This window comes from Pseudopipra pipra, chromosome 12, assembly GCF_036250125.1.
Source record: "Pseudopipra pipra isolate bDixPip1 chromosome 12, bDixPip1.hap1, whole genome shotgun sequence".
Taxonomy (NCBI): Eukaryota; Metazoa; Chordata; class Aves; order Passeriformes; family Pipridae; genus Pseudopipra; species Pseudopipra pipra.
Genome location: NC_087560.1, coordinates 3422340 through 3439369, shown reverse-complemented (window position 1 = coordinate 3439369; position 17030 = coordinate 3422340). Strand labels below are relative to the sequence as shown.

Genomic DNA, 17030 nt, shown 5'->3' with positions numbered 1-17030 from the left:
TGAGTTTTCAGGAGATTGCTGTACTAAAACTGTCCTGTAGACACAGTGCATTCCTAGTGGGTGCAATTAAGGGTTGAAATGGAGTGCTGACTGTCTGTGCATCTTGGCTTTTCAGTTTGGCATTCAGCACCTTTACTTCTGCTGCTTTTCAGACACTTGATACTGCTGTAATTGGTGGCTTTTTTTCGTTGGTTTTGTTGAGTTTTCAGTTTTAATTTTCCTTTACATATGAATGGGCCACTAATCTCAAGAAAATAAACTTACAAGAGCTCTTTCATATGATCTTATCAACCTCATCTTCCTTTCAGTAGAGTGCTGGCAAATCTACATTCAATAAATTTTGGCATCCTGAGAGCAAAAATATACATTTCATACTTTCCAGAAGTCCGAGGCAAGTTACTGTAACTGTTAGAAAAAAAACCAAAATCAAAACAAACCAGAAAAAACCACCAAAAGAGATTGAGTTTTAACATCACTTCCATCATCCACACTGGGTTGGTTGGGATGGAAGAGGGGGTATTCCCATGTTTCTTAACTTCAAAGGTACAAAAGCTCTGTACCTTCTGCAGTTGAAGGTTTGAGCTATCACTGCAAGTTAAAGTGTTATTTCTAACAACAAACCACCAACTTAATACTTCCCTGCTTGTGTTTACAAGAAATCAGGTAGTTTAGAGGGTTTCATGCTTTCAGAGCTCTTCTGCTGGAATATGGGTAACTGTAAATGTTGCTTAGGTTTTACTGAGACCCTAAAAACTTGCTACAGGGTAATAATGGAACTGCAACAACCTGCAGAGGTTACATGTGCTGTTTTCCTCATTAAAATACGGCTGACATAAATGGATGCCAAATACAGCAGATGGATTTATTGCTAAATCTCAAAACGTGTTCCATGACACCATCTTTTGAAGATACATTTGAAAATGCATCTTGCAAAGAGTAGGAATTATGCATCATTACCATTCCAAAGCAACCTGTGCTTTGGATCAACAGCATTAGCTGGATGATGTAAACCTATTCACTTTATCAGGGTTACATTTTATAAGTACAGGCAGCACCAGGTAGCAAAGTTATTTTAATATAGCTATTTATGATTTTCTGTCTACAGTTGCACCGTTATAAACTGTAGTTTTAAGGAGCTGTAAATTAGCCAGTGTAAGCTTTGCTTTAAAGGTTTCTATACAAGACCTCAGCTAAGGAGCATCTTTTCTCCAAGCAGTTTGTTCAGAGGTGACTGTGGTGCCACAGAAGAAAAAATATGAAACCTTTCTGAAATTCCTGTTCACTGGTGGTTTCTGACATGTGTGTTTTCTGAACGTGGCTCTCATGCCCACATTAGCTGGGGTTCACCTGGAATACACAGAGATGTTGGTGTGATGCCTGTAAATCAGGTTCCCATTTCCCCTCTTCTTACAGAACAATTGGCATCTGAACACAAATGCAGGTGAGAGCATAACCATTTTGACAGCAATTACAAAGGGGAATTTGTTTAATGACATGGTACAGGACAAAAAGGCTTGAATCCCAGCCAGTTATTTTGCTAATTGCAGTATTTCTAGTTAATGGTTAGATATTCTAATTATAAACACTGTGCATTGGCTTGTGCAGGGTTGGTTTGGGTTGTTTTTATTCAATCACCAAAAGCTGAGTTTTTAAAATGGTATTTTGCAGTAACCCCTACAAGTGAACTGTAGTAAGAATTATTTTTCTGGAGTTCTGTGCCACAGTGGATCAGTGCATCAAGGCTGCATTGAAGGTGCTATTAAATACATTAATGAAAAAAGCCAGTCCAAACCAGACTATTTTAACATGTAGCTAATACTTCCATCACAAAATGGGACACAGTTGGGTGTCCCTTTGGGTTTACTGCAGGTGCTTCCACCTGGCTATGGAATGCAGAAGCTTATGGAAGTCTGCTATGGCAGCAGGATTTTTCTGTGGTATTTTCTGTTGTGGTAGAGAATTTCAAGTTAAATAAGGGCAGTGTCATGGGGCCAAGTGCTGATTTGGTATTTTCAGTCGAATAGATGTGCTTCAGGATCCTTTGGAATATCCTGTGCAGGTGAGTGACTCTGTCAGGGAGATGTATCCCCATGTGGGTCACTGAGCTGTGTGCACAAGGTCAACAGATGCCAAGTCATAGAATCATTAAGGTTGGAAAAGCTCTCTAAGATCATAGAGTTCACCCATTAACCCAGCACCACTGTGCTACCACTGTGTCCCCAAGTGCCACATCCACACCTCTTTTTGAATCAGGGATATGGCTTCTATCCCTGGCAATCACCATTCATCCCTGGTGATCCTTGGGCAGCTTGTTCCAGTGCCTGACCACCCTTTCAGTGAAGAAGTTTTTCTCAATATCTAATCTAAACCTCATCTGGCACAACTTGAGGCCATTTCCTGTTGTCCTGTCACTGCAGTCTCAGTAGGGAGCATCCACAGCCTTGTGCACTAAGCAGGTCACCTGGGCAAATATAACACTGAGGCAACATCACAGTGCTTCCAACATGGTGATTCCTGCATGTGCCAGCATTTGTGAAGAGCTTTGGCTGTTCTCCCTCTGCACCCATCACATTTAGCATGCTGGCTGTCCCCACTGGATCAGTCACTCTGTGTTTCAGGGCCACATCAGCATTTCAGTGGCATTAGGCTTAGAATGAGGGTTAAAAACAATAATGCCACGTGTAATGTCTTGGTAGTAGAATGTACCTGTGATGGAATATTGCTGGTGTGTTTATTAGTAAAATGTTATTTCATCTCTGGATGCACACATGTGTCAGAGTAAGTAATGCAGGATATGTAAATAGAAAGTGTAACCTTCCAATGTGCTAAGGGGCAGAGTATCACATTGTGCAATGTGAACATTATAGATGTCAAAGAAACAGAATCTAGCTGTACATAACTGCTGCTTATATTTAAGAAAGCATGTTTTAAGTCAGAGGGATGATACCCTCTTCTTCAGTGAAGAAGTTCTTGTTTACAGGTGTTTCAAGATGTTTAAAAAACGCGTGTTGCACAGAAACCCCCCCCCTTACCATACTCCTGTTTGTTGTTTTCCTTTTCCCCACGTATCTTGTTTTCAGAACACTACCCTAGACTGTAAATTAACAGCAGCAGCAGCCGGAGATAAAAACTTTGACAAAAGCCCAACGAAAACAAGGCAGCCTCGGAAGGTCGATCTGCGGGCTCGGTACTGGGCATTTCTGTTTGACAACCTGCGCCGGGCGGTCGACGAGATCTATGTCACCTGTGAGTCGGACCAGAGCGTGGTGGAGTGCAAGGTAAGGCTGCAGCTGGGCTTTGTCTTCCTCACGTGGCTTCTTCTGGGCTTTTTTTATACTTTAAATGAGGAATTAGAGCTTCAGAAACACGTTACTTTTTGATTTGTGTTTTCTGAAGGCTTGCAAGTAGGAAAACTGATGGTGTATGTATTCATATTTAAGAAATGCTCTCATATTGTGCAGTGACAATTTTTTAAAGTTTGTAAAGCTTGTGATGCACGTGATATTATTAGATCTCAGTATTTTGGTGAAATCAGATTTTGTTTATTGGGTTCTGAGTTTGTTACTTTTCTGACTGAACACTGATTTATTTTTCCCTGTAGGAAAAATACTTTTAGTATTTTACTGTAGGTGGCACTGTTGTGGTTCAGCCCTTTTCACATTTGTTTGCTTCCTGTTAAGTGGCTTAATTACACACTGCTCCCTTTCTGCAGTGATAGTTATCACTCTTCAGATTTTCTCTTTGTTCAGAAAATGATTGGTTGTTGAGTATAAGCAATGTCTGGTTGGGATGTCACTGTAAGTCACTTGCCAGTTTCAAATAACCTGTGTTTGTAATAGCTTGTGCATCTGTTTTACATTTTATTATGATTTTCTAGTAGATCTGCAGAAATACCCTTGTCATTTAATAAAAATCACTCATTCTTTAGAAGTTGAATTTATCACAAGCATTAAGAGAAGCCAGAGTATGTTATAAAAAGAAATGTTCAAGATGTTGCTTTGTTTTCATATTAAACATGGCTGAAAACTCAACACATTCTGGAAATGATTATCTAATCACTGTAAAAAATTTTATATATCACTTTAAGTAAACTTTTTTCTTATCCTCTGCATCTCGTTCTCTGCTGTAATCAGACACGGCCAAGTGGGCTTTGGGATTAGCGTGCAAATCCCCTTCATTGGAAGCAGGTTGGAAAGCTGAACAGTAGCTAAAGGCTTCCAAGGCACTGGTTGGTCTAACACAATTTACCAGTTGGTGACTGAACTGTCTTCCTGCTCAGGAAACTTCTCCTTAGAATTTTTTGGTTTAAGAAAATCAGCCAGCCCTGAACCGTAATTAGATTAGCATTTTAAACTTCTGTGACTGAAGGAACAGAAGCGTATTTGTATCATTATCACATCTTGTTGGGGTTAGATGTTGTTCAACATTTTAATCAGGGGACTGGATACTCTGGGATGGAGATGCTGCATAGCCTGAGTGAAAAGTCTTCATTTTAGCAGATGCCTGGCAATGATGTCTTATCTGTGTGGACCAGGTTACTTGTTTGCAAAACAAAGGTGGAAAAAAACAAAAATGAGGACGCAGGGCAGTCCAGTGCCATCTGTTGTAAGACTTATGTGACATTCATGTTACTCTTACCTTTTAAAAGATCTTTTTTCTCAGCACACAAGTGGCCTTACCTGAGCATCTGGAATATGTGTTTGTGCTGTGGTCTTTTATCTGTGGGATATTCTTTTCTAGGTTACTGTTAAATGATCATGATTATTCTTTTCATAAATTACTAATATTTCTGTTAATTAAGATATGTAGGATAAAACTGTTTAGTCTTGCAAATTATTATTACTAATAATGTTTCATTTCTGTCAATTCTATTTATTGTCATTATTTTGTGGTGGTTTTGACAGATGCAGTTCAATGTCTACCAGAGATGAGGCTGTCAATGTTTGTAGCTAATCTACAGCAGGGTGTCTTAGCTTCTGTGTTTTGGAGGAAATGCTTTGCATAGCTCTTAATAGACATTTTAGGTACTATGTACATGGGCTTCAACTAGAGATTGATCATTAGTGTGGAGATGTGTTTAATTATGGGTGGAATATCAGTGATAGCGAACAACAGATCCTTGTGCAAACTGAGTCTTCTTCACCTCTGATGCTGAAAAGCCAGTGCTTGCAGTCCTTCACCAGCTGAAATATCTTGTCTAAGTGCAGCTTTCGTATTATGGAATATATAGGAGGTGTTTACTGTAGTACCTCAGGCTTTTAGGAGTTCATAAATCAAGTCTGAGAGTTCAGCTGGCAAATGGTATTGACTAAGAAGAACTGTGTGACATTTTCTCAAGAATTCATGCAGCTTAATAGAGGGCCTGTGTCCTGTCTTAGAATTAGCTTACCTCAGTCTTTGGTTTCATCACTACAGTTTGTCCATGTGGGATTCAGTGCAGGTAAATACTCATCATTTGAGTGTCTAAAACACTGAGTTGTTTTACTGCCTTGGCTCTGGCAGCCCTCGAGACATTGTTACCATGTTACTCCCAAGGTTTCACACTTTGCATTGGCTGTTCTGATGGTTCCTGGTCAGGTCTTGGATGATCTCTGGTCGTGCCTTTTCTTGTGACTTGAAAACATTCAAGCAGTGACCAGGATCTGCATTCCCTGTTCGTGTCAGCCAGGGTGTCCAGATGTGTGGGGCGAGGGCCTGCCTGTTATTCCAGGGACAGCTCCAGCCCCTGGCTGTGCAGGACTGGGAGGATGCAGGAGGATCCATCCCAGGCTGGGAGGATGCAGGAGGATCCATCCCAGGCTGGGAGGATTCATGCCTCTGGCTGAGGTGTGTGGGAATAATGGCATAATGTGAATTCTGTGTGCTCTGATGAGGTATCTCCCTGACTCTGCTGAATGATGGGGATGTGGCTTGGCAAAATATGTTACACTTCACTGGCAGGAAAGGAATGTCTGTAGTGAGTATTATCCTTTTGGTTTGGACTTAGGGGGCCAGGTGTGATGCAGTCATACAGTGTCTTGTCTGCCCTTGCATAGCCATGATTTCCCTGCAATAACTTTTAATATCAGTGGACCAATTTAAGTTAATTTAGTCATTATAGATTTTATGAGAGTGGGTGACTAGCTTGGAAGAAGACATCCTGCTAAGGTTCACAGTGCAGGAAAAACTGCCCCTCACTCTTTCTTAGGCACCAGGGAGTTCAGAGAGGGAACAAGAGAACAGGAACACACCAGCTGAGGGAATAAGGATTGTGTGTGAGGTGGGTTTTTGTTTCATTGGTTTTGGTTTTTCATAAGAATATGTTGATGTGCCTGTCGTGATGTCACTTCTGGCACCAGAGAAATCAGAAAGAAGAACATGGAAAACAGGCTCCACTCCACCTACAGTTTGCAAAACTACTTTGACTTTTTCTGCCTGATGGTTTGTTGTGGGTTTTTTGTTTGTTGGGTTGTGGTTCTTTAAATTATTTCTGGCAGTTAATTCTTATACTTGTTCCATTTTTATGTATGACAGTACTGGTCTTCTGAATATTTTGATTTTAAGATGAAAATTCCTTTTGTAGCAAACTTTTACTAAAGCTCATCCTAAAAATGGGGTTGGATTAGCTCCACTTTTCTATTCTTTTTTGCAAACTTTTTATACTACATAGAAAAGTATCCAGTGGTTAAAATGTTACAGGAGATGCTAACAGACCTGTCAGCTCAGTTACAAATGGATTAATGCACTTCTGCTATACCTAAAGGATTGAGAGGATTTTTTGATTAATGAGAAATTTCATATTGCCACATTTAATTTTTGGGCTCATTTGACAAAGTATCCTGTTAGCCCTTTTCATGAAGTACCATTTTTATTCTTACTACTGGACATAGGTGGGAAATAATATTAAATAAGAAACCAAAATGGTTACACTGTTAACCTCTCCTTCATTGTTTGTTTTTTTTTTTTTAAGTGGGATTTTGAAAAATTCTTTCAATTAAAATAAATTGATGTTATCAAAAAATTCCTTCATTTTGACTTTTTAAATGATGTCTCCTCAAACTTCTGTCCTGGTCAAACGGGCCTGTGCTGTTCTATTTAAACATTTTAGTCGTATAGAGATTGTCTTAAAAGATGAAATATGACAACTTCTGGCATTTCAAATATTCAGATTAACCTGGTATAAAAGTGTTAGTTACGTTTTTTGGTTATTTTGTACCCTCTGCTCTCCTGTACCCTTACAAGTTGGTGTAGTTTCATTGATTATGTTGTCACTGAGGATAACAGTTTGATGCTCCCAAATGGGAAAGGGCTCCAGTGGCTGTTTGTGGTTGAAACTGCAGATGGGAGGGTTGTGGGGAGGATCCAAACAGTGGCAATGTGTGTAAGAGGATCACTGGCTGTGTGTGTTTCCTCTCAGCTCTGGGCACTGCTGAAGTTGGTATTTTCCTATTGATTTGGAATTGAGAATTCTCAAATAATTTATATAGATATATAATAGATATATAGATATGGCTTGGATGCTTTGTATATAAAGATAAAATGAACATGGTTGAATTATTTCTGAAATAAATAAAGAGTTCTGAAGTTTAAGCATCATCTTAGTGTACATAAATCAGTTTGTGCAATAGTGATAAAAGATTAGATATATCCTAGTAAATTTAACTATAACTTTTTTTCCTCCTAGGATGAAATAACAGCTTCAGCTGGTTTTTTCCTTTCAAAAAAGCTGAATTTTATTGCGTAAAAATCTAAATCTCTATTCCTTTTAAGTTGTTGTTTAGCATTACTCAAAGCTTGTACAGTCTTTTGTCTTTTCACCTTTACTTACTGGTGTATTTCTGTAAGGTTTGGGCCAGGGTTGATTCTCTCCTTGTTTCTAAAGCTCATGGATACACTCTTAGATCAGCCTAATTCAGTGGAAACAGTTCAATTTTACTTGAGATTCTTATTCCCACTTAAGAAATGGAAAATTCAGCAGGGAAGTTCTGTTGTTTTGCTTCTCCTAGGCAGCACAGGGTACCCTAAAGAGCCTGGGGAAGCCTTTCCCTCAGAGGATTGGACACGTTGCACAATGTTACGGGAAAGAACCAACTGAATCAACTCTCGCGAGGGCCTTTCGATCAGGGGGATGTCTGGGAGTCAGGGCCAGTTGACTGAGGCCTCCCAGAAGCTGAGGAGCCTCTTTGAGGGCTGTTTTTGGCTCTGGGTGTGTAAATTCTCCTGGTTTCTCTCTGCACACAGACTGGGACCTGGGCTCGTCCCCGATCGATCGCTGGCTTTCGGGACAGCCCCTTCTGCCCCTGGGGTGTGTCAGGAGTGTGCAAGGCTGCCCCTTCCCATCAGAAAAACCACACCTTCGAGTTCTGCACTTGGACATAATTACCAAGGGGGGGGTTATATCTTCATAAATAAATCCCCTGTGGCTGTCTCGTGGCAGTCCATGCACTGTGCAGATCTCTTTGTGAGCATTCCTGCCTCTCTTTGGGCATTCACTTGTTCATCTTTGTCATCTTCCACAGAGGAGTCAACAGAGAAGGACAGGAAAAGGGGTTAATGACTGGGCAGTGAGTCTCCCAGATGAAAAGGGATGAGATCCTTCAAAATGGTCATCTGTCCTGAAAAGCCAGATACTGAAAAGCTGGCATGGCTTTCAGTTGGCAGCCTAGGTATCCCTATTCCTGCCTCTCCATCCTTTGCATCTGACATATATATATATACATATACATACATATATACACACACACTCTTCAATTCTATGTGATTAAGTCCATGCACATGTTGCTGCCCTAATTCTTAGGGAGATTCCTTTGGTAATGTGCTCCTCCAGAGCACATCCTTGGCAGGTAGTGGATTGAGGCTGCTGTGTTGGAGGTGAATCAGTGGGGAACAACTGAGGTTCATTTAACACATGGATCTAAGAGACCATGTGCTTTTTTAAAATGTTATTTACCCTCTACTGAAGTTGATATAATGAGAGTCCTTTGGCTGGAGGAGCTGCTTCCTCTCATCCTTTCCCAAAGCTGTAAGAACTGCTTTGGCAATCATGTTTGTTGAACCTAACCCCAGAGCTGGCTTTAATTATCTGTAATTCAACTGTAGGAAAAGGCTACAAGGAATTTTTTAAAGCAATTTTTGTGTCAAATTACTGAAACACCCAGTTAACCTTGAAAATGTAAAGAAAGAAGGAAGGGATAAACTTAGTTTGTGTGCTAAAAACATACTGCATTACGAATATCCGGAGTTTATTTTGGTAAATACATAATCTAAAATATTAGGTATAGATAAGGAAACAGCATAAAGCAGTCACAGTTTGTAGAATAGAACAGACATTTCTAGCTTTGAGAATCAGCTAAAGTACAGCTGTGATGACTGAGTTAATTTATCTGATGCACATGGTGCTGTTTTGGGTTGTGGCACCGTTAAAATCCCAGTCTTCCATATCATCCCTGTTTCCTCCTCCTTGTTTGAGAGTGGGTGAATAAATGGAGAAGACAACATTTCAGAGCTGTTAAGGCATTTCCAAACAAAGTGAACCTTGGTTTTGAAGGATTGTAGTGGGCCTATCTAGGACTCAAGTCCTGACTGAGCAATACAGGATTATTCTGATGTAGCTGCTCTTAAAGATCTGTATTGATTACAAAGTAAGTTGTATGATCACCCAGTTGAGGAGACTAGAAATACAACTTTCAAATAAATACATAGAAACCGAAGTAATGGCTGAGAGCTGGAGAAAAGAAGCAAAAACACAAAAAGGGCTTTTTGACATGCAGAACTATTGATCAGAGAATTGACCAGAACAGGGAGGAGAAGGAAACAGAAGCGTGACTGATTTTAGTTTTATGCCACTGATTTTCCTTTAAGTGTTGTTTTTTAGCAGCATTGCTTTCTTATTTAGTTTGAACTGTCTCTTTAAAAATTGGACGGGACGGATATGACCTTGAAAAAGAATGAGATTTAAAATTGTTCTGACTCCGGTGCAGCCATAGCCTAGCCCATAAAGGTTCCTTTTTGTCAGCACCTTCTCAAGTGGTCCCAGTTTCCCCTGGTTCAGCAGCACAGGGTATATCTGCTGCCCGGGGTGCCGTGGGGAGCGGCAGGGCTGGATTGATGGCCCGGAGCCCCGGGATTGTGTGTCAGGAGGACAAAGGGATGGCGCCGCCCGGCCGCTCTGCGCCGCCGACCAGAATTCATTACAAACCAATCGAAGCCGTCGCAGCCAATTGGTGAACTAATTGGTAATTTTAGCTGTACATCTATATGTAGTTATCTGCAGGCCTGTAACAGCGCTTTCAGAGCCACTTTTGTTCTGCTTCATCCTGCCTGACAAAATGGCCCTCATGGCTTTGGGGAGAGAGATGTGCATCAGTGACTGTGGGGCCGCTCCAGCTGCTTGTCTTGTTTGTATTCCCTTGTTCATAAAACACGGCTCGGGTTACAGCTGCATGGGGCTGCTCTGATCATTTCTGATAATGTGGAGCTAAACATTCCTTAAAATAGGTTAAGCCATTTATTGCATTTTTTTTCCTGTGCCAGCTAACATCTGAAATACAACTCATACTCACATGAATTCTCTTTTTTTTTATTTTTTTTTTTTGTGAGGAATATCTCAGTGGCAGACTTGAAAAGTAAATGATTCAGAATTAAATTTTGCTTTCTATGCTCTTATTGTTAGTAACAGTCAGTGCAACTTAGTATGGGCTGACCTAAATGGACATGAATTGGATTAGAAAGCTGAAATTTTATTAGTGAAACTGAAAAAAGAGCTGGCTAAAACACTTGACTCGTTCATTTCTTGTAGCAGGCCTTACTTAAGAATTATTTTGGTGCTGTAAACCAACTCCATTGTAAGAAAAATGTCTCTTAGCTTTTTTGGGGAATATTTCAAAACAAAGAGCAACTTTGACATCAGCAATGGGATTCTGCTTGGTTTCCCTGGTGCCTGACTTTCTGGTGACTTTACCCTTGCAACAGCCAGCACCTCCATGTGTCATACAGGTGGGTTAAAAGGGTACCTGTGTGAAAACCAAAGCTGAGCTTCAAAGTTAGGGTTAAACAAAATGCATATTGATCCATATGATTTTATATGAAAAAGCACTTGGCATGCATTAGAGGTCCTTTTTCTGTTAAAAGGACAACTAAAAGTAAAGATGAATGGCACGTGACATTACAAAAATGTGCATTAGTTGCCTGGACTGTAGGGGAGTTTTTACTGTTTTCAGGGTCAAAAGTTTTACTGTTAAGAACCAATACCTTTTCATTTGTAATTCTTCCCGAAATATTTTTAAATAATTATTATTTGCTTTGAGTGAAAAGTTTCTCTTAACACCAGCAGGAATGATTTTGACATAGTAAAGAATTTGTCAAACAGCAACACTTGGTCACTCTACCATGAAATTATGTCTGTGCTTCACATTCTGCACGTGAAGCTCATGCAAGTTTCATAGAATTCAATCTTTAGTCGTGGATTTTTATTATTTTCAGCATGCTGTCATCACAGAGCACAGGATCCATTTGTCTTGTCTTGGAAGGAGTAGTTATGAATGCTGCTCTTTCTGACTGACAGGAGCTCAAACTCTCTCTCTCTTAAGCATTAATGTGTGGTGATAATCAGCTCTGCTGAGGAGGTGCCTGATGTCTGGGTGTGTTTTATCCCATTCAATCAATGATTTTTGAGCTTATATGTGGAATACAAGTGTTCTCCCAGGTTCCTGCATGGTAAAGGATTGCTCCTTTCCTTACCAGTGGCAGTGGATAACTGTAGTTTGCTCAGGGAACAAAACTAAGAGTTCAATCATACTGTGTTTTGCTCTGCTTTGCCATGAAGAAATGGTGCTGTTGACTGAGTAAAGGCAGCAGGACCCCAACTTACCTTGGAATTTTTCCTTGTTTCTTGTATGTCATCTGACCTTACTACAAATACTACACTCACATTCGAGCAAACTGGACATCAGTCAATAATTTCTCCAAATTAAGGGTATTTTTATCAGAAACAAGTCTTTTAGTTCCCTACTGTTCAGCCACTGGCATTTTATCTCTGAATTTCTTCCTGGTTTAGTGTGAAGTGCAGTTAATTTTATGTGTTTTCTTGTAACAGTTAATTTTATTTGTTAGAGACCAACATGAAGTTCTAGATTCAAACTACTTAATCAAGATTTTGCAATATTTTGAATTAATTTCCAGCACACCCACATCATTCCTGACAGCGTATGTTTAATCCTACCCAAGGTCTGATGGAGTTGCCTTTGTGTGGTTTTGTAAAATTTACTTCACAAACAGATTAATTGTGACATTTTTAGTCTTCCACAGGTCTATGAAGTTTTACAGACAGTTTTCCCTCTTTGATGATGTATGTTCAGCATATTTTAAAAGATAGCTCTTACCAAAAAAAGAGAATAAATCATGAAACAGTGATACTTATGTGTTAGGAATTATTTCCTTGCCAGATATTGCCCTTACACATTGTTGCTCACAGAGATCTTAGAAAATCCACACCTTTTCTTTTTAGGATGTTTTAATGTTTGTTCACATAAAAATCTTAACTCTCTGGCTTTTCTTGGGCTTGTTTTTAATGAGAAAGCTACAGAGTAGTAAATTTCCTACTTTCTTTTTGGTTCCTTTATTTTAAATACGAAGATTGATGTAATGGTTGCTTTTCAGGAAGTCCTGATGATGCTTGATAACTATGTAAGGGACTTCAAAGCATTGATTGACTGGATACAGCTACAGGAGAAGCTAGAAAAAGCTGATGCTCAGAGCAGGTAATTAGATTTATATATTTTTTAATCTTTACAGGGAGTAAAGTTCACAGTAAATTTCATTTTGTAGCAGAGATTCAGCAAATAGAACCAATTTTCCTTTTGGACAAATTGGTGTGAGGACATTTTATGTGCACTGTCACTGTCACTAGAACTGGAGGATATTTCCAGTCCTACTCCCATCCTTTCCTTTTAAGTGCTTGGTTTGATGTTTAGTTCCACTCTGACATTTGAAATAAGCATTGTAGTCTTGAGAGTTTGCATTATTTTTGCTATAACTCTGGCTGATGTGGTTTGGAGTTGGTGTAGAAGCAGTTGCTAAGACGAGATGAATGATTAAATTCACCAGGAATCGTTAACACTTCATGGTGTTTGTTGGTGCTGGTTTTGCTTTGAGGTGACAGAGGAATAGTTACTGTGATTTGTGTTTTTAAACTCTTCTTTCCTGGATTTGCAGACCTACTTCACTAGCCTGGGAAGTGAAGAAGATGTCTCCAGGACGCCACGTGATCCCAAGTCCATCCACAGATAGAATCAGTGTGACATCAAACGCTCGGAGAAGTTTAAATTTTGGGTATGAAAGTACCTACTAAGTTTATTGAAGCTAAAATAAAGATTCATTTGAAGCAGAGTTCATGAAGGCAGTATTTTTCTATAGTAACCAATATATTGTTTTGCTGTTTATTAAATTGTATAAGCAATTATATGCATTCATAAAAGAAAAGCCCGTGGCCTGTAAAGGAAAATTCTATCAAGGTTTTAATTTTTTTATTCCTTATTTTGTTATATATTTAATTACTGGTCATTCCAAAGAGCTAAAGATAAAATACTATTAGTGTATTTCATGTTATCATTTTAGTACTCTCCTCCCTCTACAAAACAAAGGTCAAATATCTGTAATTGGCATTTTAAAATTGCCAGTGATGCAATGTGAATGGCCAGCTGAGTGTGCAGAAGTGAATATAGGTCAGAGTGAGTGTAAAGTGAGATTATGATGATTCTGATGAATGGCAAAACTGATACTATTTAAAATGTAGAGCAGGTTATGTACTACAGGAAAACATCTTTCACTTGTTAAAATGAAAGTGTCTGAAAGCAGTTCAACAAAAATGGGCATAAATTTAGAGCAGCCCTGTCTGGTGCTGTCTCAGTGTGGAGAACACGTTTGTGTCCAGTTTAAATCTTTCTCAGGGTGTGTGTTTTAGTTCCTTCAGGTTTGTTGGGATCTAGGGCACACACTGTTCCTGTTCCATAACTGAGTGGTGTCTTCAGCAGAGATGTAACACTGAACACTTTGGTCAGTACCTCTGAGTACTGAGCTCTCTTAAATTTTGCATATCAAATGTTTCTACAGAAATGCTGCAAAATGTGTTTGGTGGAAAAATGGAACCAGTGGTGTATGTCTTGATACCTCCCTGACAATGTCTGAGAGGTGTCTGCTTGAATGAGGGGTGATGGGGAGAAAATATGCACAAATAGTCAAATGAAAGATTGGAATCTGCTGGAAATCAACGTTCTTTTATTTTTATTAGAACACAACAGCTCAGCATAATGCTGTCTTTCACCTAAGCCCTTTTTTGGATGTCATTACACGTTGCTGTTGTTGCTGGAGCAGTTTTATTCACCATCCCAGGGAGATGAGCAACTGTGTGTGTTAGAGCAGCAATGAATAAGATGAGTTTTCTATCCTTCACACTTGCAAACTTTTTCTTCTGTCTTAGTCTGCTTGTGTGTCTCAAAGCCAGGCAGCCTCAGACAACTACGATATTTTGTGTGTGTGTGTGGGAAAATAGGATAGAAAATAAGGGTTTAGATATACTTGGTACTATAGAAATTTTTGACAGAATGTTAGGAATTATTAGGAAAGGAATAGGGGACAGAAGAGAAGGTGGTGGTGTGCCACTGTAGAAACTCATAGTGAATGACTCTTACTGTGATCATCTTTATCTCTTCCCAAAAGCAGTGTAGGAAAAGTACAGAAACTGGAAACAGGAACAATCAGAAGTATCCAACAGTATTGAATGCAAAAAGAATTTGGAGGAGAGATAACAAGAAGGGTATGATAAATAAAGTCAGTTACACAGAAGATGAGTAGGAAAATTTTATTTATTATTTCTCATGAAAAGGAATTAGGAATGTTAAATGATCAAACACCAAGGTTAAAATGACAGGAATGTTTTTCAAGACTTAGTATGGAGAATTCATTGTGATGCAATGCTTTGGTTGCCAAAACCATGAATTCCTTCAGAAATCGGTATCACAAAGATTAAATTTCATCTTGGTTATTAAAAACAGAGATTTGTTGAGTTAATTACAACAGCTTTTCAGGGCAAATTGCTGCAACCTGGGTAGTTTTCCAAAGGAGAAGTGGTTCTGTACAGCACCATTGTGAGGGTCTCTGACAGACTCTGGTGAAGTTTTCTAACAAACCATTCTGTTATTTGATCAGGCACTAAAAAGAGCTGTGACTTTCATTTAGGAACCCTGCAGTGACCATCTCTGCTACACGCCTGGCTCCTGCTGGTGTAAGTTGGGCTGACAAGGTAAAAGCCAACCATGGAACCAAAGCTGCCCATCCTGAGCTGGCAACAGCACAAGCCTGTCTGGCACCTCCGGCACAGAAGTCACTGCGGAAAAATGGCAAGTCCCTTTCAGTGCCTTGAGTTCTTTTTGCACAAACTGTGGTAAAAAGTTCATTCAGAATGTGATGACCTATGTTCTAAGGAAAATTAGATCTAATTTTGCAACGTACGACATTTAAATTAAGTATGGAGATAAAAAATTAATGCCATTTATGTTGTAACTGTTAAGTTTGAGCCAAAAGTATGTTTTCTTGTGTAGGTAACGTTCCACTGTGTTGTCACTAACTAGAATTTGATCTGTTAAAATGCCAGTTTGTAACACCCAGGAAAACAAAAGAACTTTGGTTACAAACTGGCAGTCTAACTGACTGCAGTTTGGGATGGTTTAACGATATAAAGAATATTGCATGTCCAGGGATCTGTATAGAGCTCCAGATAGTTTTATGTGCCCTGGGAGAACACGTTATTAGAACTGTGCTGAAGTAACAGTTGTGTTTTTTCCTTTGAAGACAAGAGTTGCCACCTCTTGTTTTGAATTGTTTCTCTAAAGATTCTCCTTGGAGAATGTTTGATTCGGGGTCTTTTGTTCTAGAAGAGATTTGTTTGGTTGCAGACACAGAAAGCTACCATTTGGTTTCTTTGCACACACACTGGATCCCCAAGATTGTCTTCAGAGATGCATTTCTAATTTATTTTTTTCATGTGCGGTCCCACATGACTTTCTGCAAAACCAGCAAGCAGGATTTAGAAATGGATATTCTGAAAGAAAATAAAAAGAAATCAGTTTTTTATTTTTTAAAGAAAAATTACGGGACGAGGATGTGTTAATTTAAGAGAGTTGCACGTTCAACTTAGTGGTAGGAGGAGTCATGGATAGTGACTTGCAGACTTGTGGCATATTATAGAACTAAAATATCTTGTCCAGGTGTCTTGCAGTGTAACCTGAGTGAGTTCAGTAGCCTGTGGATTCCTGTGCTGGAGCAGAACTGTCCAAACCATGCTCCCAAGGTGGTTTGGATGGGGATTGAGGGATGCTGTTTGTGTGAGGGAATAGTTTGCTCTCTACAGTTGCCCTGAGCTGGTTAGAGAGCAGGAGCTGTTTGGCTGAGTTTTCAGCACAATAATTGATGTGTAATTCCACTTTTAGTATGTGTCAGTAGTTGAAGCTCTTCATAACAAAACCTTTCTCTGGTGATTATTGCTCACATTAAAGCGACAGGCTCCAAGCTGCTTATCAGGGATTCTTGTGCATATGGAGAATGGTATTAGCTACAGAGGGAAAGTGATCTGTATTTCCATCTGGATAATGTGTTTTTAAGAGACTAAAAGGAAAACAAAAGACCTTATCCTTATGTTAGCTTTAGAGGGATGAAGAGTCAGTCTTGTGCTGTCTTTTATTGGCTGTTACCTGCTGCTAATGAGCTCCAAAAAGAGTGAAACCACCTACAAGGGTTCAGTAATCTTCAAATCAAATGTACTAATAAATTCAAACTTGAAACTTTCATTTGAAGAAATAGCAGTCGTTCCTGCTAAAGACTTTGGGTATTCTTAAGAATCTCTGATTGCTGACATTGAACATTGGAGAATTTCAGTGATTTTCCTGTGGCTGAACTGTAATGTTTTTGACTAATCAAGTTCTCTGTAGGAGCGTGTCATCCTTCATGTGGAAGCTAGAACCACTCTGGTAAAATCCAGTTATCCTCACTGAGTGGAG

General features: G+C 39.4%; 1 protein-coding gene across 4 annotated transcripts in view; it reads left to right on the top strand.

Annotated features, from left to right (window-relative positions):
• Positions 1 to 17030, top strand: part of SCAPER (S-phase cyclin A associated protein in the ER) — a 141925-nt gene that overhangs the window by 11985 nt on the left and 112910 nt on the right. For all 4 annotated transcript variants that reach the window (XM_064668442.1, XM_064668440.1, XM_064668441.1 and 1 more), the window contains exons 5-8: positions 3081 to 3278; positions 12637 to 12737; positions 13192 to 13308; positions 15214 to 15374. In XM_064668442.1, coding sequence (XP_064524512.1) covers positions 3081 to 3278; positions 12637 to 12737; positions 13192 to 13308; positions 15214 to 15374 — 577 coding nt within the window. The remainder of the gene's footprint in view (positions 1 to 3080; positions 3279 to 12636; positions 12738 to 13191; positions 13309 to 15213; positions 15375 to 17030) is intronic.